Here is a 23355-nt window from a genome sequence, read left to right as displayed (position 1 = left end):
CTCCCCTCAGCCTCCTCTTCTCCAGGCTGAACCCCCCCAGCTCCCTCAGCCGCTCTTCACCAGACTTGTGCTCCAGACCCCTCACCAGCTCCGTTGCCCTTCTCTGGACACGCTCCAGCCCCTCAATGTCTTTTTTGTGGTGAGGGGCCCAAAACTGGGCACAGCCCTCGAGGTGGGGCCTCACCAGTGCCCAGTACAGGGGGGCGGTCAGTGCCCTAATCTCACCATTAAGACACTTAAGCATCTTAAAATATTTAAGCTTAACCACAGCGTGGTCCGGAGTTGGGAGGCCGGCACCCCCCGGGGATCCTTGAAGCGCGTCAAATCCTCCCTTTCCTCCCGGTCTCCGATTCCCTCACGGTGCCGGGGAGGGAACACCTCCCCTCTCCGTGCCCTGGCCCGGCTCCCAAGGGCGGAACCGGGACGGGGGTTCGCCCCTCGGCTCCCCCCGCCTCAGGCCGCCGCGGGGCCGCCCCCGCCCGCCCGGCGGCTCCGTTGCTAAGCAACGCGGGCCCCGCTTCCGCCCGCCGCCGGCGGTTCCTCCAATGAGCGGCCGGCGGGGGCGGGCCCGGCGGGTTGCCCGGGAGACGGGGCTGCGCGGCGGCGGCGCGGGCGGGTAGGTGAGGGCCGCGGCCGGCAACGGCACCGGGGAGTGGGCCTCGAGAGCGGCACCGGGCTCGGGGTATGCGGTAACGGCCTTTCCCGCCCGCCGCGGCCGGGGTGAGGCAGGTGCCGGCTCGGTTGTTCCGCGGGCGGTGGTGCTGTGAGGTTCGGCCGCCCTGCGGCCTGGGGACGGGGCTGGCCCTGGGGAGATGGCGGGGTTGAAGTGTCCTGGAGCGGGCTGGCGGTATTGTTGTGGGGGTTTGGGTTGGTTTGGGGACTTTTCGGCTGTGTGGGAGGGAGGGAGAGAGAGCTCTGGGCTTCTTTATACTTCAAGTGCTTTTCCCAGGTGGGACAAGGGCGGGGGGGTGGCAAAAACGATCTTCGAGAATGACAAAAATCTGTCAAGTACAAAAGCAAAGTACAGGCTAAGTGAGCCAAGCTTGTCAGAACAAATTTAAGATAGAGGGCTCTGCAAATGAAAAAAAAAAAGTATTTAACGGTTTTTTTCCTGTTAAATAAATTCCTCTAATGTCTGAAGAGATGTTGCTTTGCATAGAAAGGGTCTCATGGCAGTTTGAGAAACTGTTTTGGAAGGCTTGAAAGTGGCAGGCATGAATTCAAAGTCTGAGCGAGATCTTTAATTACTTGGAATGCTGTAGTAAAGGACATAATCCTGGATTTTAAAATCAGTAAAACCCATGCTGTTCTTAAGAACTGGCTTGACTGCTGCAGGATGTAGAACGTGAAGACTTGGAAGTCTCCTTTTCAAGCCCCCAAACTTGTTGTTTCAAGAATATCTCTCTGATGGTCATGCTTTCACGAGCATCACTCTTCCACAAGCATCATGGGTTAGAGACTCTGTTGTGTCTCTTCTAACTAATTCTAGAGTTTAAATCTCTTCTATATGAGGAGTGTAGAGCTTTCTGGTTTTATGCCTTATTTAAAAATTTATCCATGACATGCAGTTCCCTGCTATTCGTAAGAGCATAAGAGGGGAAGAATTCTGATAATAAAGATATACAGTAAACAACCAGATGTTTCTCAAGCTTTAGCAAAGTGTTACTTTGCTTAAGTTTTCATGGTAAGATATATTTCCTAGTGTTGTAAATAAAGTTCAGTATGCTAACCTTTGCACTTCCTAGATTTTTGTAGTCTTGAAATAGGGGAAATTCCCTTAGGTTGTGCCATTTGCAAATAAATTCTTTCCTGATTAAAAGGAACAACTGTATACATTACTGATATGTTTTAACGTTTCTGTTAGAGAACAAGTGCCTTGCACGAATCAGTCAAGTTAACTTTGCATTACCGTTATTTATGTTTCGCGTATCAGAACTGATCAGAAGCTTCAGTTAAGACCATAATCATCTTTGGCTAATTGTTGTAACCCATATGGCGACACCGTGATCTAAAGAACTTGCAAAGGTAATATGGAGTATGTACGGAGTAATACAGATAATGCAAAAATTTTAAAATATCTTGGTACGATTGTTTTATTTACTAATTTTTTGGTAACTTATTAATTATTCTTCCTGACGAGATATCTACTGTCTTTTTCCATCTCTGTTTCAACAGAAGCATCCTTCTGTGCATTCTATTGCACCAAATCTTGGGCTCATTGAGTAGCTCTGGCTATTTAAAGGACCCATAACACAACGATAAACTTTTAATTTAGTCATTTGCTATGAGAAAAATTTCCACATTGCAAGAACAACATAGGAAAGTCCTCACTGAGTGTGACTAATGGTCCATTTCACTCAGTGGGCCAGTATTTGATTTCTAGCAGTGGTAGGAGATGGTAACTAAGGGAAAGAAGTATTTCCTCTTCCTGCAGTCTGTGAGTTGGTGTGGATGCGGACAACAAGAGTTACTTCAGCAAATCTGGTAGAGATACTGTGTAACTCACATATTTTGTAATATAAGGCAAAAGATGCACAGCACAAGAAGATAAGTAAATATTGATAAAATATTTGAATTATAGCCACTGGCTATGAGAACTGAGAATTCACCTGTAGGGTATAGGCAATTCAGTGACAGTGTCATTCAGGCTAGTGATTATTTATGGCAGGAGCTGAGCTGTGCTCTGGGGACTGGAGAAGGACGGAGGCTTCGTATGGTATTCTCTTCCCAATTTAAATCCTATAAATACACCTTGGCTGAAGCCACTGGGGCCATTTATTCCTTATCCTTTTCTAGCACAGGTTGGGGAATTTGGTTTTGCTGTGATGTGTGGGATTCACTAGATTAGCAGTAAAGTTGTAGAGTTTTGCTGCCTGCCTTCAGAGTTGTTAACAATATCGTATACCAGCGCTCAAGGCAGTCTTACGTGTGGGAACTTGTCTCTTCCAGTTCTTCCTGTCCTTTGGTGGTGGTTTCATTTATGGTGATGACCTTGACTGCACTGTCGTCTCTACTAAGGCTCCTCCTTAGTGTTTCCACTTGGGCTACTTTGTTCAGTTTTATGGGGGAAGCTGTGTGTAAGCAGACAAGTTGATAGTTAGTAATTTCTAAAGTCTTCATCATCGATGAGTCTTTGTATTTGGTGTCCAGTGTCTAACTTCCTATTCAATGATTGGGGATCCCCAGCACTCGGAAGCAGTTGTTGGCATGGAAAAGTATTAATGCCATCTTTTTTTTCTTGGGCTATATATTATAGGTCTTATCTTGGTGAAGTTTCTCTCTACTTAGTGAAGTTTTTTTCTTAATGCTTCTACTGACTAAAAGTTCGGTTCGGGTACAGGAACTTTCATCTGCTTTCCAATTTGAATGCAGCTGCTTAGCCTGTATGGTGTCTTGATTTAAATAACACTACTATATCTCTGGTAATTACCTCCTCCTTCATAATTTTTTAAAACGCTGTATTTAAAATGTTTAAATCCATCTCTTTTGAATATGTATCACATTCCAGTGTTTGACTGATTTTTTCCAAGGGTTTTTTCCTCTCCCTCCTTTTGACTGATTCCATTCTGCTTGTCATACTATAGTTGTGCGGTTTGTACTTTCATGGTCTCTTGAAACCAATCATCTCTACTTGCAGTGTTTTGGGGAAATAGAGTTTATCCCAGCCCTTTGACTTATACGTTTTAAGATCTCCTGTTTTGTTTCTGTCTTAGATACATTACTTGTGTGATTAGACAACCTACTTTTGCCTCTTACTCAGTAGCCTCTTTCGTAATGAGACATAAATTGCCTAGTTTATTAATAAGCTGAACCCCAATTACTTTGGTTTTAACCTTGTTTATTCTCTTTTTCAATCTGATTAAGGAATCATTTGCAGGTTTATGCTAGAGTTGATTATATTATTATTTTTTTTCCCCCACGTAGGCAAATCAAGGTCTAAGAGCACTAATTAATGCTACTATTTTCATTCTCTTAACTTCCTTTTCTAGTTGTTACCTACTGTCTGAAAATACCTGTAGTGGGAGACTGATAATGATGGAATGAAAGAGGATGTGTCACATCCTGGAGATTAATTTCATACATAAGTTCAGATGCCAGCAAGGAAAAATTAAGACTTCCACTTTCAAGTGTGAGGTCAGTGTTGAGAAGAGCTTTGTATTCATTTGTTACTAACCTACAGCACATTTTTTGTACTAAACCTGCTGGCTATGAACATACATGTAGTTGTATCCCATTCAGGTTTCCAGAGAATGGAGTGCAATCTTGTTGCAGTTAAAGAGGTTTCTTTTTTTTGGAGGCGGTTGTGGTGGTTTTTTTCGGGGTTCTTCTTGCTTTTGTAGTTATTGGAGCACAGGTTGCCCCTGAAGTGTTAAACTGACTGCTCTGTAAAAATTCTTAAGACAGGAAATCTCCGTGTTTTAGAACATTATCTTGGAGACAAACTTTTCAAGAGTTGATCCGTCTGGTAAAATCAACTCTATCTTGCCTGTGTCCAGCTTTAGCAAGTTTTCCAAATTTGGAAAATTAGTATTTGCAGATGTGCGAGCGGGTACAGTTTGCACAAGACGATGCACAGCTGGGTGTCATCCACACTTTGGGTATTCAACCCTCCCGGCTCACCACCTCCATTAACAGACACGCACAGATGGTAAATAGCACCGGGATGTAACCGAGATCTGAGGGATTTTAAGTATTACCTTGAACTTCACAGCTAGAGAGAATTATTTCTCCTTTTTTCATTATTTTTTTGCCTACTTTCAAGTTATGTTCTCTCTGGCCTTGTTTGTGTTTCAGATGCTGAATTTTTTTTCTGCTAACGAAAGTTCGTGGTACGTTGAGTAAAATATACTTTGGAAGTGTTTCTGTTATATTTAAGCACATTTCTGTGGCAGATTTAAGAAATAAATTAAATAACAAGTACTATTATCTTAACATCCAGATTAGCAGAATACAGTTTAAAATGTGATTATTATTAAAATATTCAATCTAAAATGTGTTCATTATCATTGCAGACAGGGATTTGCTGTTTATAATGTGAATTTATTATAAACTAAGATGTTTCCGAAGAACATCTTAGAATGGAATGACTTAGCTAAACATAGATAAATCCTACGAGCATGATACAAAAAATACATGAAACATCGTTCTTGCTGTTTACTGTTTGCTGACAGACAACATGATCTTTTGCCTTTTTTCTTTTTTTTTTTTTTTTTCCACAGAAACTGGTGCACTTTAGCTCTGAGTACATTTGAATTTTATAGGTGTAGTGATTATGAAGCTGAGACAAGCATTTCAGTATAGACATTGCTTTATTAATAAGGTTATAATTTTTCCCCATACGTATACTGTGTGCCCTTTTTGTCTCTTTTGACCAAGGGATTTAAAAATCAGAGATGCTGAACTTTCCCTTTTCTTAAATGTTATATGTATTCTTCACAACATTTGAATGGAAACACCTGCTAAGCCATAGTGACAGCGGTACTTTACATGTAAACGTACTCACTTTTTTTTTTGTTCTTAAGAGGTGTTAATTTATTTTCTTAAAAAGAAAAAAAAAAAAGACTATGAAGTTCCATTGAATTTATTTTTCGAGATCCAATTATGGAACATCCTTAGGAAGATACGTGATCAAGTCCAATCCAGTGCTATTGTTGGCAGCTAGAGCCTAATCTCCTCCATAAACTGATAAAGCTCAGTCTTAAAAGTAGCTGTGTTTTTGTCCTTGTACTCTTGGGGGAAGGTTGTGCTAAAGTCTCATCCCAGTGTAGACCTGGTGATGATGATGGTGTTGCACGTCTCTTACTAACAGCTTATTCTAATCACTGCAAGGTGGCCCGGCTATCCTGTTTGTCCACTTGTCCTGATAAATCCATACAGCTTCTTGGGAAAGAGCAAATGAGGGGAAAAGTAAAAAAGGACAACCATTTAGAGCCCTGCTTATGTTCGTCCCATTAATAGCGTGGGAGGAGTAGGGGAAATCTAATTCTTAACTGACCTCAAATGACAGGATCACTGAGACATGGAGTTGCTGTGTCATTATATGACTTTTTTTTTTTTTAATTGAACAGCCTTACTTTAAACATTGTATTTCAGGATTCATTTTAGGATATTGAGGATCATTACATGCTTCATGTTCTCAATGTAAAGGTTCTTAAAGCACTAATTAATAAATAAAACCTGAGGCTTTTTAACTGGTGACCTTGCTATAATTATTGATATAATGAATATACATAATACCATACGAATTATGAAAGTAATGAATTTCTGTAATTTAAGGAATTTTTAAAATATTTTGTTCTTGGGTTTTTTGTTGTGGGTTTTTGTTATGAAGATATTAACTCCCACAATGAATTTTGTGGCCTCAAAATTTGTCAAAAGAGAAAATGCAAAGTTGTAGCATGTTAATCTTTAGTATATAGTAATTCAGTAGATAATTTTTAGAGCTACGATGGGACATATTATGAAATAATGTCTACACGGATTCACAGAGAATTAATATTGTCATAGAATTGGGTACAGCAAATCTGGAGACAAGCATACTAAAATACCAATTTCTGTGTGGTGCAAACATAGTCAGCTAATTGAAAATCATTCTTAATTTTGCAACGTACTTAATGCTACTGATTTATGGCAAGAATATGTCAAACCTGACTTTTTAAAGAAATGATACATACAAATGTCTAAATATTTCTCTATATAAGATTTAAGCAGAAACGTAAACCATGATTGGAAAAGTATTTGGAAAAAAATAAGTGCATGGTTGGTTTGGCACAGTATAACAACTACAGATTATTAAATAATAGCAAATTTGGTGGCAAAAGCTCATTCGTAGACATAGCGCTTAGAGATATGGTTTAGTGATGGTTTTTGTCAGAGTTAGGTTGATGGTTGGACTCCATGATCTGAAAGGTCCCTTCCACCCCAGGCAACTCTAGGATTCTGTGACTTGGTGATAGCCATGGGCAGTCTGGACAATGCTCTTGACTACGGGCTAATAGGACTGTGGATGCAGGAGGTGCTAAGCATTGGGAAATGACCCAGAACAACATTAAATCTAGAATGCTGTTTTTGTGTGCTTTTAGATGGCTTATTTTGTGTACGTCACTTGCCTTTCAAAATGCACATGGCAGTGTAAAACAGCTGAAGTTGCTGGGCCCAGCAAGATATCTTGGGTTTCTCTAAAGTATGTTTTTAAAATTATATGTGTTTCTCTAGAAATCTTATATTACAGCATTGATGGCTATTTTAAGTTCCACCTCAAACGATGAGAAGTTAACCGACCACCCTCTCGGTGAAGAAACTTTTTCTAATGTCCAACCTGAACATTCCCTGACGCAGCCTCCGTTTCCCCGTGTCAGCGCAAGAATTAAACAATTGTTTCTGCGTGAAATGAACAGGATCTGGTTTATCTTTTTATTCTCTCTGGAGTATTGCAAATACATTTATTGGGCAATCTATCTTAAGGCTGTATACGCTTTTGAGCTCTCTTTTTGAGTAGGAGGTTGGAAAGCAAAAGTATTGCAGCTTTTCTTTATTTCCCTGCTGTGTATCTGAGAAGGTGGCGTGCGTATACAATAGCCCTAATGGAAACCACGTGTGCTAGAGTGGTTCTGGGAAGACACTGAATTGCTCTTTGGAAATGGTAAGTCATGTTGACCACTAACTCCAGGTTGATATCTGGTACTTCCAGCTCTTCTTTTCCTACTTTGCTTTGTGTATTTCTCGATTGGACAATTGACTTCACAGTCTAGCTTTTGCATTTGTTATGTTATGAATTTTGGGGGAAATGGCTCGTTAACCCAGTACAGAAAGGCAGAGGTTGTCTGGCTTCTAGATGGGTTTTGTTTAGGTCTCACTAGTCGTCTTTGAGGATTTGATAGTCGCTGCAAGCATGCGGCCAGGAAGGTTTGTGTGACAGTGTCTCCTATACAGCACCGCTGATGAAGTGTGCTGCTGCAGCACTCACTTATGGCGTGAGTGATTCAGCTTTTATTCCTCTTTTTACCTCTTGTTTCCTCTGGTATAATGCGCTGGGAAATCTGAGGTGAAACTTGGGAGCATGCCAGAGAAGGATAACTAGCTGCAGAAGGAATAAATACAGTCAGATATGTGAAACTCTCCCAAGGGAGAGAAAAGGAGCAGATGCATTCCAATGAATTAGTGAAAATTAGGCTTTTTAAATTTCCCAGCCAGTGCTGGTGGCTGTAGCTGAGCCCTTTGGGCTCTGCTGTCTGTGAACAACAGAGATGCAAATCTTGTTCTCTTTCTTTTTTTTTTCCCTTTTTAAAAAAATTGTTAAATATAAGACGTTCGGCACTTGGGATAATCATGGCTCCTCCTACTGTGCCAGTCGAAACCACTCCCTACACAACCAAACCATATCACTCCCCTGATTCTGAAGGGATTTTACATTTCAACACAAGCTTCTGTGCACAACCACATTTCTTGCAGACAGTATATTGGAAAAAAAAAAAAAAGGAAAATAATTTTTTAGGAGACAAATGAGACTGACTCAAACAGCACCTCATTTTCAGAGCTCAGAAGCAGTGTAAAATAGAGCTTGAGGCACTAATCTGCTCGAATTTAAAATACTGGAATGTATAATCTAGTAATTGTTTTAGTGTTGATTTCTGTTTTCCAGTTCAGAATCCAATACATGTAGCATTTAAATTGCTGCTAAAAGTATTCCAGATGATATATTTATGAATGTAAAGCTCACTAATGTAGAACCATATCACAGAGCTCAGATCTGATCTTTGGGTAGCTTATTGGAGTTTTGAGTAAATTTTAAGACAGGACTCGTACTTACATGTGTTCAGGTTCTGTATTTTTTATTTCAACTGTGCCTTCTGTCATGGCTTGGATGACTTATATTTCCCACTGGTTTGATGAAGATGATTGGTATGAAGGACAACAACGAGTAAGAATTGTTTAAATTAATATTTTCTCTTTTGCTTCCTTTATATTTTTCTTCTTTAAGCTGCTGTTTATTATATTACTAGTACCAAAAGTAATATTCCCATAGTGGTACTAAGAAGGGATTTTTAGTAGTTTTAATGAGGTCTTGCATCATAGATAAGCACATCTAAAATGAATTTTTTGAAAATTAATGTTGCCAGCTGGATAAAAGATACTGCAAATTTGGTGGCCACCTACTTGCATTTTTCTTAGGATGCATAACTTAATGAGTAGTAATTCTTTAATATGTAATGAGATAGAAATGAAGCATTTAACTTCATTGTGTTAGGAGGAATTAATATATTGTGCATGGAGGAAACTAAAATAATTATAAGCAGTAATTGAGTAAAACAAAAATATTTGGGAGATATTAAATTCACCTAGGGTCATTCCCAAGTTGTACCTTGGATATCTGTATATTTTTATTAATGTTTTTTTCCAAGGAGGAGGAGTCGTTACTATAGCAACCTTTGCAGGATTTCTTGGCTTTTTTTAACGTTTATTAACTGCATGCCTTGGACAAGCTTGTTCTGCTGCTGCTTTCAGATTGATGGTGGGAAGCGAATATAAGTCACATTTCTTTCACTGGATCAAGCTCCTTTATGTAACGATGTGTTTCTGTACTCTCTGTTTCTCATTTTGATAGTATATTCTCAGCTATCAAATCAGAACGTGGGAGATGCTACTGAAGCAGCTTTAATTGTATTATTGTCTGTTACTTGGGAATGCCAGTCATATGCTCACGAGTGTTAAAAACGAGCAGATTTTAATACTTTTCCACTGTTGCTCGTTTTACAAGTCACTCATGATAGGGATGTTTCAGATGTGGAGTTATCTTTTAATAGCTGCTCCTCAGGGATCCGGGTGTGAGAAGTGTCAAGAGGTGACTTTATCTGAAATCAGAAGTGTCGTCTTGGCAGTTGGCCAGCAGAAAAGCAATCTTCTGGTGGCTGTGGTAGCTCTGGGATGGAAGATGTGACCAAAATTCTTTGGAAGCTCGTAGATGCTTTGTACTGAGATCAGACATGGTTATGTGTATTTCTTTGTAGTACATACAGTGTCTGAAAACTAGATTCCTGGTACCATATGACTAACCAATGCTCTGTAGATGATGGTTTTGTTACTACTGCCAGATAGGATGCCTCGCGTTGATTAGGTACCCAGTTCAATATTGCTGGTGAGGCGTTGTTAGAAATACCAGCGTTTCACTATGCTGTGTTTCAAACCCTAGTATTGCTCTTTAGATTATTTTGTTGGGGTTGCACAACAAGGAATTAGTAGTTAAACTGTGTAAGTAGTGTAGTCAAGACAGTCAAAACCACTCCCTTGTAAGACTTGTTCCAAGTTATGACTTTTTAATGTTAAATTGTTGGCCTTAGCTATCTATCTTGGATTAGTATATTTGTTTTTGATTTCAAATAAGTGTTTGTTGCTGTAAAATTCAGTCTCAGGCTGAATCCATTCAAATCCAAACTTTTTCCAAACTTCAGTCAGAGGTCCACAACTTCTTCCCTTGTGAAGCCAGAGATGCTGTGATCAAATTAATTCTAGTAGTAATTTGGCTCTGAGCTTATTGTGGAGGTTTAAAATGGCTGTGAACACTAGCAGGACACTTGTTTGTTTAAAATGATCTTTTCGATAATAGTGTTCTTTTCCTAGTCAGCGCCTGGATAACTGAACACTTGCTGGATTATCCTGAGTTAGGAAATGTCATCTGCAAATGCTGGTTGCCAGAGTCTCGCCAAGGCTTCTGGTGTTCTTGAAGATCCTTGCTGAAATTAAAAGCCTTGTCCAAGGCACTTTCTTCTTGCCTCTGGTTAATCTCCTGATTCTTCAGGAGCCACGGATGGTCTGTTTGCCATGAATTGTATACAGAAGTAGAAAAAACTTTTCTAATTTTTCCAGAAAAGCATACAAACTCTCTGACTATATTGCTCAGCGGTAAACTAGCACCCAACCTTTAACAAGCAGTAGACTACCTAGGTTAGACCCTGCTGGGAAGTATGAAGGGGTTAACTTTTGTTTGTACATGCATGAACCTATGTAATTATTCTACATTGTGACTGTCATGATTAATGTAGTCAGTCTTTGCTCATCTTTTGCCCAGCAGCAGTTGTTTGAAGTCGCGTGTGCACAGTCTCACTGAGGCTATTCAGAGACCTACATTAGTAACTGCAGCGTGGTTGTCCACATTGAGAACTGGAAAATCTTTATCATTTTGTGGCATTCCACACAAATTAGGAAGAATTTCTGTTTAAAGGGAGTAGCTGAACTGATATTGAGCTGTCTGGTTCTTAAGAAATAATAACTGAAATATGATGCTGGCAACAATTTCTTTATTTCTTTTTTTTCCTACAGATCTATTAAAATCCATCACAGCTGATCTTTGATAATATACATATTGTCAAAGCTTTCGTAGTGTAAGATTTCTTCTCATCTTCTGATGTGCTTACGCTTACTTTTGAGATTCCCCATATTCATAAAGTAATAGATATAAATATATTTAAATGTAATGGATAGATAGCATAGAACAGAATAGAATTTAGGAAATGTATTAAGTTCTCAAATGCTCCTTCCAGAAACATTAAAGTTTTTGGAAATTTCATTGCTTTGTTTAGTCTTAGTAAATTTGATTTTTCTGTTGGCTTTTAAGTTGCATATGTACCAGAATATTTCCAGTTGTCTTTTATGTCATGTGTCTGGACATAATAATAAGAATTTAATTTCTTAACATGGCTATAATGTGCTTGGTGGTTTCCAGCCCCGTTGGGAGAGGCCTAGCACTAATGATGTTTATGTTCTTACATGAGACTTGGTTCCGGCAGGCACAATCAGGAAGAAGTTGGTTTCTGCTGCGTCCTGCAGACGCCCAGAGATTTCTTGGTAGGTTTGAAGACCTTCATGTTTTTAACAAGACAAATTCATTATCCATTATCTGGTGCTCCAAACTGGTCCCGTTGGATACGGTAATGAATTTGAAGCTGTCAGTTCACCAGTCATATTTTCAAAGAATCATAGCATTGCCTTGGTTGGAAGGGACCTTTCAGATCATCGAGTCCAACCATCAACCTAACTCTGACAAAAACCACCAGCACCACGTCTACCCATCTTTTAAATACCTCCAGGGATGGCGACTCCACCACTGCCCTGGGCAGCCTCTTCCAACGCTTGACAACCCTTTCAGTGAAGACGTATTTCCTAATATCCAATCTAAACCTCCCCTGGTGCAACTTAAGGCTGTGTCCTCTTGTCCTGTCACCCATTACTTGGGAGAAGAGACCGACCCCCACTTCACTGCACCCTCCTTTCAGGGAGCTGTGGAGAGCGATTTTCATCTCCAATGGTGTTTGCCACAAAGATGAGTAAATATGGCCAATGTCTTTAAGGAGACACCACTTTTATATCACTGAAGAAGGTCTTTAATTATTATATTATCATTGACATATTGACCATACTACTGGTACCTGGGGACAATAGTCTGGATGAGATATAGCAGTTTTATATATCGAACATACGGGAGTGACAGGAAGCTTTCCATGTAAGAAAACATACAAACTTAATTGGAAGATAGTGACAATGCCATTGTCACTTTCTTCTACTATTAAACAGAAGCAGAGGATGCGAACGCTTTTATAGCTGTTCAGAAAGTAGGGGTTTGTATATTCAGAAGCATGTTGAATAACGTAAGGATACAGTATATTCACTTTTGCGTGCATGCCATATTGCATATGGACTCATTTGGACAGGTCTTACATCGTATGGACGCAATATAAGCAGATATTATTGCTTGTGCTTGATGGTTATGAAGTTATGAATACTTACAACATGCAAGTACATCTCTTGATAATTAAAGGGTGCTTAGTGATGGATTTAAAGAGCTATTATTATTCTGAATATATCATTGTCGTGCAATCGGGAAATACACCGAGCAACGAAATACGCTGCGTGGCTGAAGCAGAGAAAAAGGAGTTAGGTTAAAATTAAAATGGTGCCTGTTAAAGAGCTGCAGTTGCCAGGCTACTGACACTGCCGGCTTGTGAGTGGTGCGACACAATGCTCCGTCTCTTCTCCTGCATCCTTTACTAACTGCATTATTCTGGGAACATCAAGGTTTAGTTCCTTCATCTGTCAAGTAAAGTGATTTCATTCTACAACCAGAGCAAGATTTTGCAGTTTGGGGAGCAGCGAGGTATTGGAATGAACATGGAAATTCTTAAGTGGTTTACAAAAAATGATACCTATGCTAAGGTAGGGATTATTAGGCATTTATCTTTAACTTATTGGTATATAGCCATGTCTATGTATCTAGTCCATTCAGTTGTTATTTTTAAATAATATTAACTCTATGGTATACCGAATTTCAGTTTAATGTGGGGTTTTTTTTTTCTATATTTAGCAAAAAGGAAGAACTTAGCATGTTTCTGCTCATGCCAATTGAAAAGAAAGGTTTTTGTTGTCCTCCCTCTTCCCTTCATCTCCTTGGAAACTGTGGGCATCCTTTGATAGCTTTCCCAGGCTGCTATACCTTTTTTTCCATGCATAGGTTTTTTCAGTGTATACTTAAGAGTCCAATATAATTACTTGTACATCCCTTATTTTGAAATAAAATGCTTTTTTAACAAAGTATGAAAAATGTCCATTGTTAAAAAAAAAAAAAGGAGGCAACATAACAACATGTGTGAAATCATACATATGTATGTATTTACGCAATTATACTGCATTTCTAGTTTTCTGCCATTTTACTCAGGCTGTTCTGATGGACGCTGCTTTCTCCCTTCTACTACAAGGGTGTTCAAGAGAAATCTATAGCGTCTGAAAAGGTCTGCAGGAAACTGCTTTAATGCATGATACGTACAAGAGAATAACAGTCGGTATGGCACACGATTGCAATTTCTTCTGCGTAGGATTGTACTGAATTACAAAGCAAATGCTCCTTCTCAATCGCAGTATTTTTTGTAAAACTGTATATAACTCTTTGCAAGGAAATAGTAACAATTTTTAAACAGCAAATATTAGTAAATAAAGTGCAAATTCCTTTCTATACAGCTCGGAATATTTTACATATGTGACTTTTTTACGTATACTAAAATAGGAAACATCTATATGAAGAGTGAAAACTTAATAATGCTTCTTAAGCACGAGTTATTAACTCAGGGAAATAATATATCACAAAGCAGCTTTTTTTCAACTAAATGTTGATCTTATTTATGGGACATTTTCATTTGAATATCAGGCTTTAAGAAAAATAATAATAAATAACTTTAAAAATGGTTGTTTTAAATTAAACTTGTGAACGAGGCTTCTATTGGTGAGTTTCTGCAAAAAAACATATTAAAGTTACCTTTTGTCTTTAATGTTAATGTAGAAAAAGAGAAGACAAATGTGTTCTTCTATTTTAAATACAGTACTTAATATGGCATATCCAGCAATGCTTGCAGACATACATTCAGAACTAGGCTGAAATAACTACATAGCCATGTGATAACAATGATTTTTTTGGTCAGGCCTGAATTCTAATCGGTGACATATGCATTTGGAGACCATGAAAATACACTAAACTATGCAGGTGTCCTGATGACATGAAAAAAAAGTGTAGAAAAGCCCCTTTGCTGTCAATCAGCTGCATGGAAAACATGGAAATAGTAGCACTAGTAACGGAGCTATCTCCAAACCCGAAGTCTGGTTTGTGTGATCATGGTAATTGTAAAAGCAGTGTAGAGGACCTTTTCCTTTTTGCTCTAGATTCCAGCACTTGCCTTGGAATCCTCCTTATTCCCTTATTCTCAGCTGCCTAGAACAGTATTTTCCTACAGACTAGGTTTCATGTAGTCAGGAATAACTTTCTATCTCACATCGAGGCAAAAAGGAAGATCTACCAAATATATTAATACGATTTTTTTTTTTTTAACACAGATTACTGCAAAATCCTACAAATCAAATCTGTTGATACTCCAAAAGAAACAATTGTGGAATTCTGTATTAGCGTCTGTAAGAGATCTTAGTGTTACAATCCATTTTACCTGTAATCAAACCGCAAATGAAACAAGATTTAAGATAATATTTTTACAGGTGAAACTTCATCAAATCAGGAAGCTCTTAGCTCCCATATGGGAAGGTAAAGAAGAGGATCTGTACAAAATGAGACAAATCTGTTACTATTATGAAATAAATATTTATGCGCTCTTAGTGTCTAAAGAGATGTTAACTTTTAATCAATCTTACAGGCGTTTAACCTACAAACTAAACCTACAATAATCCAATATTGTACACCTAATTCTCTTCTACTTCTCCATGGCTTTTTTAATGTTCCTTATTTGTTTGCTGACATACCTAGGGCTTTAACCATAATTTTCCCTGGATTAAAGAGTGAAAAGCATGAGTTCTGGTTCCAGGTATTATTCGGCATTTTAGTAAATTGTTGTGTAATCAACCGAACGACTTTAATTTCAGAAAAAGTGGTTGTTAACGGGGCCAGTTATTTTTTCATTGTGACTACAAAAAGTCTGTCTTGCAATTCGGAATGCCCCAGATCCAAATAGTTCTGAATGTGCGTGATTAATACTTTAATTGCGCTGAAGGGATCTCTGGAACTTGTAATTCTCCTAAATGGCAAAATCAGAAATTTGCAGTCTATTTTTTGTCACTTTGTGGTGATGATGATCAGTCCTTAAATAATAAGATAAATTGCTTTTTCTGGGACTCATGTCATTTACAACCTGAGTTGGATTGCCAGTGAACTGCAAGGTGATGCAATTTATGGAACTGTTCTCTCTAGAATCTCTAATTTATTTGCTGCAGAAGTCAGAAGAATTAATCTTGTTGGCAGAGACAGAAAGGAAGTCTAACAGCCGAAGCACTAGTCCACAGCAGAGCTGTATCTTGTAACTTGTTTTTCTCCATATTCCTGTTCTGTTGTTGTACCATCTCCTTTACCAACGTTTTCAGAGGTCAGACATTGGTGTTTCATTTTCTTTAGGCATTTAGAACTCAGGCAGAACCTCTAAGCACTATAACTACAACCAGTGATATCTTCAAGATGATCAGTCCCAAACCTTCAATCTGATCCTCACCTTCTGCTAAAGAAGCACCCAAAATAAGTCTCTCTTTTTTTTTTTTTTTTTTTCTTTCACATTGTCCAACTGAGAGAGAGAGAGGGAGACTTTCTTCTTATATTTATTCATTACTATTTATCTGCCAAGCAGATACCCCAAGGAGATAAGAAAAATGGAACATAAAATTGATCCTCCAACTTCATATTCATCCCTTGTATATATGCATTAAAATGAAATTTTGTTAACACTTATAAAATGAGCTTTTTGTCAATATTGACCGATAGGGTCTCTTGAGTACTATTGGTCACTATTACTGTACTTGTACAAAGTTTTTCCTAAATATGCCTTAATATTGATGTCATGCAGAAAAATATTCCCCCCTCCATGCAGTTGGTATCAAGTTTTCTTTTTTTTTCTTTTTAATTCCCTTTCCTTTGTGGGGCTTGAAAATGCACCTCACACTTGGTAAATTGAACATAACTCCTCCTGTCTTTTAAAGATTAGTCTCAGCCCTTTGACTTAAAGATCTTATCCTTCATAATCCACGTAGTGTTTTTCCACATAATGTCCCTCAGTCCATTATCTACAGTATAAAAGTGTCCTTATACATTCTATAACCTAGTTGGAGGAGTAAATTTTTATGTCTGGACCTAACTTGAGCCCATGCTGAAGCGCTCAGTGGTACGGTGAAGCTCAGCAGACTTGTCCTTCACCAGTCTGGAGCAGAAGGGTCTTTTCTGCAGGAGCTCGCTAATGTAGGTGCAGTTGTTTTCCTGTACCTGGATTCTGCTGCTGGCCCAGCTGAAGTCACACATCTGACGAGGTTGCAGCTCTGGGTCATCCAAATACCTTGTGTACGGATAGTACTTTCAGTCATGCGCACGGAGCCTTGTTTGGATTTGATTTAACTTCTCTGGTGAATCCCTTTTGCAGCAATGTGGACCTTGTTCTGCTGTTTGGATCGCCCCACTGTTGCAGGCTGTCATCCACCTAGTCATTGTAGTCATTGTTGTCAACCTCAGTCGCGGTTGTTTGGCCATTGGAGCCTTTTCTAAGTGGTGGTAAAGCCATGGTTATTTCTGCAGAGTGATGGAGCAGGCATTGCATCAGTTCACAGTTGGCTTGAACCAAGGACTTCTGTATCATGTGAAGACTGGTTTCTGAGTGAACTGCATAATCACAGGTAGTCAGCGTTGGAAGGGCCCTCTGGAGATCACCCAGTCCAACCCCCTGCCAGAGCAGGGTCACTCAGAGCAGGTGGCGCAGGAACGTGTCCAGGCGGGTTTGGAATGTCTCCAGAGATGGAGACTCCACCACCTCTCTGGGCAGCCTGTGCCAGGGCTCTGCCACCCTCACAGCAAAGAAGTTCCTCCTCGTGTTGAGATGGAATTTCCCGTGTTCCAGTTTGTGCCCGTTACCCCTTGTCCTGTCACCGGGCACCACTGAGAAGACTCTGGTCCCATCCTCTTGACCCCGCCCTTTAGATATTGATAGATCCCCTCTCAGCCTGCTCTTCCCCAGCGGAACAGCCCCAGGGCTCTCCGCCTTTCCTCAGCACAGAGATGCTCCAGCCCCTTCATCACCTTTGTAGCCTCCGGTGGACTCTCTCCAGTCAGAGATTCTGTAAAAACATATGGCCTTCCCTTTGTCTACTGTAAACAAATGCAACAGGGCTCACTTTGAATGTTTTTTCTTTTAAATGACAGAACGGTTGAGGTTGGAAGGGACCTCTGGAGGTCATCTTGTACAAGCCACCCAGCTGTTAGCTTTTAACAATACCTTTGCAAACGTGCACGTTCTTGGTCGTAGCAGAGTGTGTCAGTGGCTCTTAGGAAAACGGCCAGGCGCATGAGCTCTAGGTAACATTTTGACGTTACCGTGAATCAAATGTGGGCGAGGGGGATAATGGGTCTGTCCCAGCAAAGCATCGCTTGTGGTTTTATGGCGACGTCATTCGGAGCAGAGCTGGTAGTTTGATTTGTTTTGGCCAGTGGAGGTGGTGTTTGTTACGCAAGAATCCAGCAGTGTTACACTAAGCTTTGCTTTTTATTTTCCAGTTTTCTTCCACTTTTTTGTTAGACAGTGATTAAGAAAATTTAGAAAGCGTCTCCAAAAAGGATGATGATAAGAAACGTGTAGTTGTTCGATACAAGTGGATTGAAGACCTTCTTAGACACGTTGCTTAACTTACTTAAACCAAAACCATTAGCATGTGGTCTGTTTTGTCCAGCTGTCTTTGGGGGGCTGAAGGGGAGAACGGCAGGAGCATTACACTGGGACAGGGACAGCGTTGAACCCAACTGCAGTGTGAAGTGATCAAGAGCAGCTTCAGCTAGGACAAATCAAGCATTTTTCCAGCTTTCATGTGCTGTCCCCCCCTTTTTTTCTCCCAAATGGATTCCTGTGGACGGTGTTAAAATCCCTTTCTTGCGTAGCACTGAAGGCTGTGAACATCTGCTTGGCTTTATTTCAGCTACATTCATTTGTACCTCAAAACCACAGGATGTTGCTGTTAAAACATAAAGGCTAGCTCTATTTTTAAGGGACATATCTATACGTTATTTATGGGAGCAAAAATGTATTATTCTGTTCTTTAATATCCTGTCATCTTGTTGTAGTCTCATGAATTTCTGTTTTAAAGGCAAAAATGTCGCAGGTTAAACAAGTGGGGCTTTTAGCTGCTGGATGTCAGCCGTGGAACAAGGATGTCTGTGCTGCCAGCGGGGACAGATTTGCCTACTGTGCTACCCTTGCTGTTTATATTTATCAGGTAAGATTCTTCCATTTCACAGCCCAGTGACATTTCTGTCTATCTCACTTTGAACCCTTTCGATCAGTGTATGATTGCTGCTGAGGTGATGCCTATGTAAAGCTCTTCCATATTGTTTTTTTCTCCTTGTTACAGCTAGTGCAAAAATTGATGTAAACTTTATATTTGAAGTTGGATGTGTCAGGAATTATTCTTAAGAGCCAGGCTCTAAATCTAGCAAACACTTGAGGTGAATGAAGTGCAGTGACAGAAGAGCGGGTTCCGAGGGAGAGCTGCGGCAGTTCCACAGTTTCATTTGCCACGTGGTGCAACAGTCGCCTTTTGAAGGAGTTTAATCCGCTCTGCAGAGCTGGGGGTTCAGCGGCCCACCTTTCTTTGCTTTGGAACAAGTTATTGCTCGCTTCATTTCTCAACTGTGGTCTTCGGAGGTTCGCAGTTACTACACATCAGCACCTAACCAAAAAAATAGAAATGCTGTGATATGGAATTTTCAGACTGAGAAACATGTCAGGAAATAAAGGATGCACTTATTTTAACTTCATGACTTAGACTGCTAGTAGGATTAAAATAAACAAAATCTACCATGCCAGGTTTGGGCACTCGGTTATCTTAATTTTTTTTTAATTGTACTGAGTGATTTAAGAAGTGAGAAGGATTTCAAACTCATTTTCATATTCCATCCCATTTAACCCCTTGCAGATTACTGAATGATTATTACCATGCCTATAAATAAAGCCTTTTAGGATGGTGTTTGAGTGCAGTTATTAATGGAATATAATAGTTTACAAGTGACAAGACGATAGACAATGTTAATCCACATTGGGCTAATTGAATATTTGAGAACTTGACTGTCCAAGTCAAATGTATGAAAATTTAAGTTATTGAGACGTCAGGTATTGACAATTGTGAAATCTTCTATAAATTCATCTGCAAGTCTAACACTGTTATATGAACTGTTCTTCAACCTAACAGTACTTAAAATGAGGTTACAAAATATGTGTTTCTAAAATGAATTTTACTTCTTGTTTAGCTGGATCACCGATACAACGAATTCAAGCTGCGGGCAATTATGTCTGAGCATAAGAAGACAATCACAGCCATATCGTGGTGTCCCCACAACCCTGACGTGTTTGCAAGTGCCAGTGCAGATAGTTTAGTGATTATTTGGAATGTGACTGAGCAGAAAGTTGTGGCCAAGCTGGACAATACAAAAGGTATTTCAGACATGGAGATGTATTTGATCCATACAGCTTTTTCATCCACAGGTGTCAGAAATACTCAATATAGAGTAAACCCTAAGCAGTTGGTAGGCCAGAGGTTTAGAAATTGCGTAACACAACATTCTTGTTGGATTTGATGCAGTTCATTTTAGAAAAATAATGATAGTGTGTTCGAGTAAATTGCTCTAATTGGTAAAGAAAGAGTTTATCCATATTTCTAAAGTACTCGACAAATTCAGGAATTTACTCTGCCATTGACTTCTCGTGAGTAGGAAAAAAAAACCCACATTTTTTTTCCATCACTGTATAAAAGGATAAATAATTAACTTTTGGACCTTGTGTGTTTTTATGGTAACTTTATGGAAGTGAAAGCAAATAAAATGTAGCCTTCGACAGATTCAGGTATAAATTATCAGTGAATTTGAGAAAGAATTTTTGTTTAAATACCCTAATGCTTGTCTACCTGCATTTTCTCTCAGGACTTGAAACTGCTGATTGGGAGATTGTAGTAGAAGTTTAGGGGGTTAAAAATCTGCATCTGCCACCTTTCCCTGCCCAGTTCGGATTCACTCCCTTCTGTCAAAACCAGTGCCCGTATTTCTGTTCTTACAGTCAGTCCCTGTCCCGTGTCCTTGACTCCTACGTTTGCATTCTTGGAAAATAGGTGCAACCCAAGAACAGTCAATATCTCAGGATCTTCTAAGATATTTCGGGACCCCCCCCTACTCTGCTCTTTCCAGAGCATTTAGGATACCTCTGAAAATCTCATACATCTTGAATATCCTGCAGAAGGAATAAGTAGAAAAAAAAATCACACTGATCTATACTAAAAGGAATATTCTATCAGATTATGCATTAATATAAAACCTGATACTTATTTTTTAATACATTCCTTGTTTAAAAAGCTACTTCAGCCAATGGCTGCACGTGAAAGAAGAGTTAGTATTATTTTAAACTTTTTAAAAGCTAATTTGCTTTTAGGGTAATATTTTTAAATGTCCTATTAATGCTGCTGTTATTCTCTCTGACGCTGCCATATTAAAGCGTCTAAGAACAAACAGGTTTGAATTTTCAGCTTGAGGAGTTTGTCTTACTGTCATTTATTCCTTCAGACACACATCATTAAATTAGGAGGGTAATGAGGGTTGGAGACGCTAAGGTCAAAACCCTTAGCGCCCACGGTTAGGCGTTAGGCAGCTGAATTAAAATGATCCAGTATCCAGGAGGAAGCTATCGAGAGTTCCCTTTGATTGCAGAGCTGGCTTTCCAATTTTGTCATGAATATCTGCCCCTGTTTTACTTCTCTCTAATTTAAATTTCATGGTGTTTTGCAAAAAAAAAAAAACCCATCTTAAAGTTTTCAGTATTTTACCAGCTTGGTAGCAAATAGGTTACAGTAAAACATAATGGTGAACGGAGTTGGGAATGAATGGAAGTATTGGTTCTAGGATGAGGCTTATCCTCTTTCATATGTGTGATTGTCTTTGGCACTAATGAAACAAGTACAGGGATCGTAAAATACAGCCCATCAAAGTAGTATTAAAATAATTTGGGAAAGAATTCTACTTCATGCCTATGGATATTTGTTCACTTTTATACCATAAGATGTTCACGCCATTGTCGAAATTTCATCTAATCATTTTTATGTAGAAGAATAATTATTTCTACAGCTTTTCAAGACAATTGTTGATACCGAGTCAAGCAGGAACACACTGAATTTCATATCCTGGTTCTTACAAGATTTCCCTGTGTGTTTCAGGAATTCCTGCGTCCCTTAGCTGGTGCTGGAACGCCGGTGATGCGGTGGCATTTGTGTCCCACCGAGGTCCGTTGTACATTTGGACTATCTCGGGACCTGACAGCGGGGTAACCGTGCACAGAGATGCACATAGTTTCTTGTCAGATATCAGTCTGTTTAGATGGCATCCAAAGAAAAGAGGAAAAGTAGTGTTTGGACATACTGATGGAAGCCTGTCTATTTTTCAGCCAGGTAAAAAGGGATATGGTAAAATATTTATTTTTATATCGATAGATATAACTTGTTTTTGTCTCTCTGTAAGTGTGTAATTCTGCACTTTTTCCATTTAGGTTTTATAATGTATACACAGACATAAAAATTGTTCTTACTTCATAGTATTCCTACTCCTTCATATCACAAAAATATGTTTCCTTAGATAAAGAGCCCAGAGCATTTTCTTTCTGTCTTTTCCCTTTTGTGACAAAGATAACATTGCAATTTTCAACAAGTCCAATGAGCTGGTTTTTTTAGGGAATGATAACAGCTGTGATATTCTATTGCACTATATTTCCCGGCAGGTTTGTTCTTCTAAACGGATTGTCTTGAATCTTTCACTTTGTCTTTTCCTTGGTTTGCATTTGTTCTAGAATCTTCTGCTTCATATTCTGGAGTCCTCGGCATTTCTGTAGGTAGAATTTCATGTCACGCTTCGTATTACCTTCATGATTTTTTTTCTATCAAAGACTATATGGAAGACTGTTTATCTCTGTGTCTGAAATCCACTGAGCACATTTGCGCATACCTCAACCGCAGTCCAGTGCTCTGCTAATGAAGGTGCCTTGTTAATGAACTCCTTTGAAGCTAAAATTTAGTGCTCTGCTTTCTACAAAGACAGATATCTGTATTAGGTGGACTATTTCACTTTTTTTTTTTTTTTTTTCCCCTGGATACTTCTTTTTCCTCCAGGAAAAACTGATTTTCAACTTGGTGAGAAAAATTGTTCTTTAAATAATGTGTTAATTTTACATAGTATTATGCAAAATTCCTTCTTCAGCTCACTCTCCCGAGTTTCACTCAGGATGTCACAGCGAATAGATTCTCTTGCTTCAGTAGCACTGACTGAATTAGTATTGGCGTTGGGAAAAGAAAATCTATTGTAATACGATAACCTCGAAATATGTATCGAGCTGCGACTTTTCATGGTTTGTCTAGAATGATGTGAACAGGAAAATAGAAATAACAGGAAAAGGGTTTAAAATATCCATTATATTCTGCATATGCAAATATAATATCGGCTAAAAAAGGTAGCAGCGGTGGCAGTTTTGTATGTACCACACCTCTGCTGATATAAAAATTTGTTTATTGAAAATTATCCGCTATTGCAAGTAGGGAAAACCTACTTGCATCAGCTTGAAATTGGGTTTAGATTATCACAGAAATTTTGCCAGGCTCTGTCTTTAGGCTAGTTTTCATTGTATTGTAAATTATACATATTCATTAAGATCGTTTTAAAATAAAAATACATTAACCATAATTTTTTTCCCTGTTAACTTATGTTAGATACTTGGTTTCAAACCGAGAAATAAAAAGTTGAAAGTTTATACGCAGTTGGGTGGA

At 39.1% G+C, this 23355-nt stretch overlaps 1 protein-coding gene across 5 annotated transcripts in view; it reads left to right on the top strand.

The window, feature by feature from the left end:
* The first annotated feature begins 584 nt into the window (after nt 1–584).
* The window catches only part of WDR17 (WD repeat domain 17), a 61048-nt gene continuing 38277 nt past the window's right edge, over nt 585–23355 (top strand). For 2 of the 5 annotated variants that reach the window (XM_063335945.1, XM_063335944.1), the window contains exons 1-4: nt 8502–8920; nt 18652–18780; nt 19811–19994; nt 21760–21990. In XM_063335945.1, the coding sequence (XP_063192015.1) occupies nt 8810–8920; nt 18652–18780; nt 19811–19994; nt 21760–21990 (655 nt within the window). In that variant the 5' untranslated portion in view covers nt 8502–8809. Of the gene's footprint in view, nt 721–8501; nt 8921–13099; nt 13207–18651; nt 18781–19810; nt 19995–21759; nt 21991–23355 lie in introns of those variants that run through there. The other 3 variants (XM_063335947.1, XM_063335948.1, XM_063335946.1) reach the window with 3 other exon arrangements.

Source organism: Chroicocephalus ridibundus, chromosome 5, assembly GCF_963924245.1.
Source record: "Chroicocephalus ridibundus chromosome 5, bChrRid1.1, whole genome shotgun sequence".
In the NCBI taxonomy this organism is placed as follows: Eukaryota; Metazoa; Chordata; class Aves; order Charadriiformes; family Laridae; genus Chroicocephalus; species Chroicocephalus ridibundus.
Note: the sequence above shows the minus strand (reverse complement) of the source record. Positions and strands in the feature narration are given on the sequence as shown.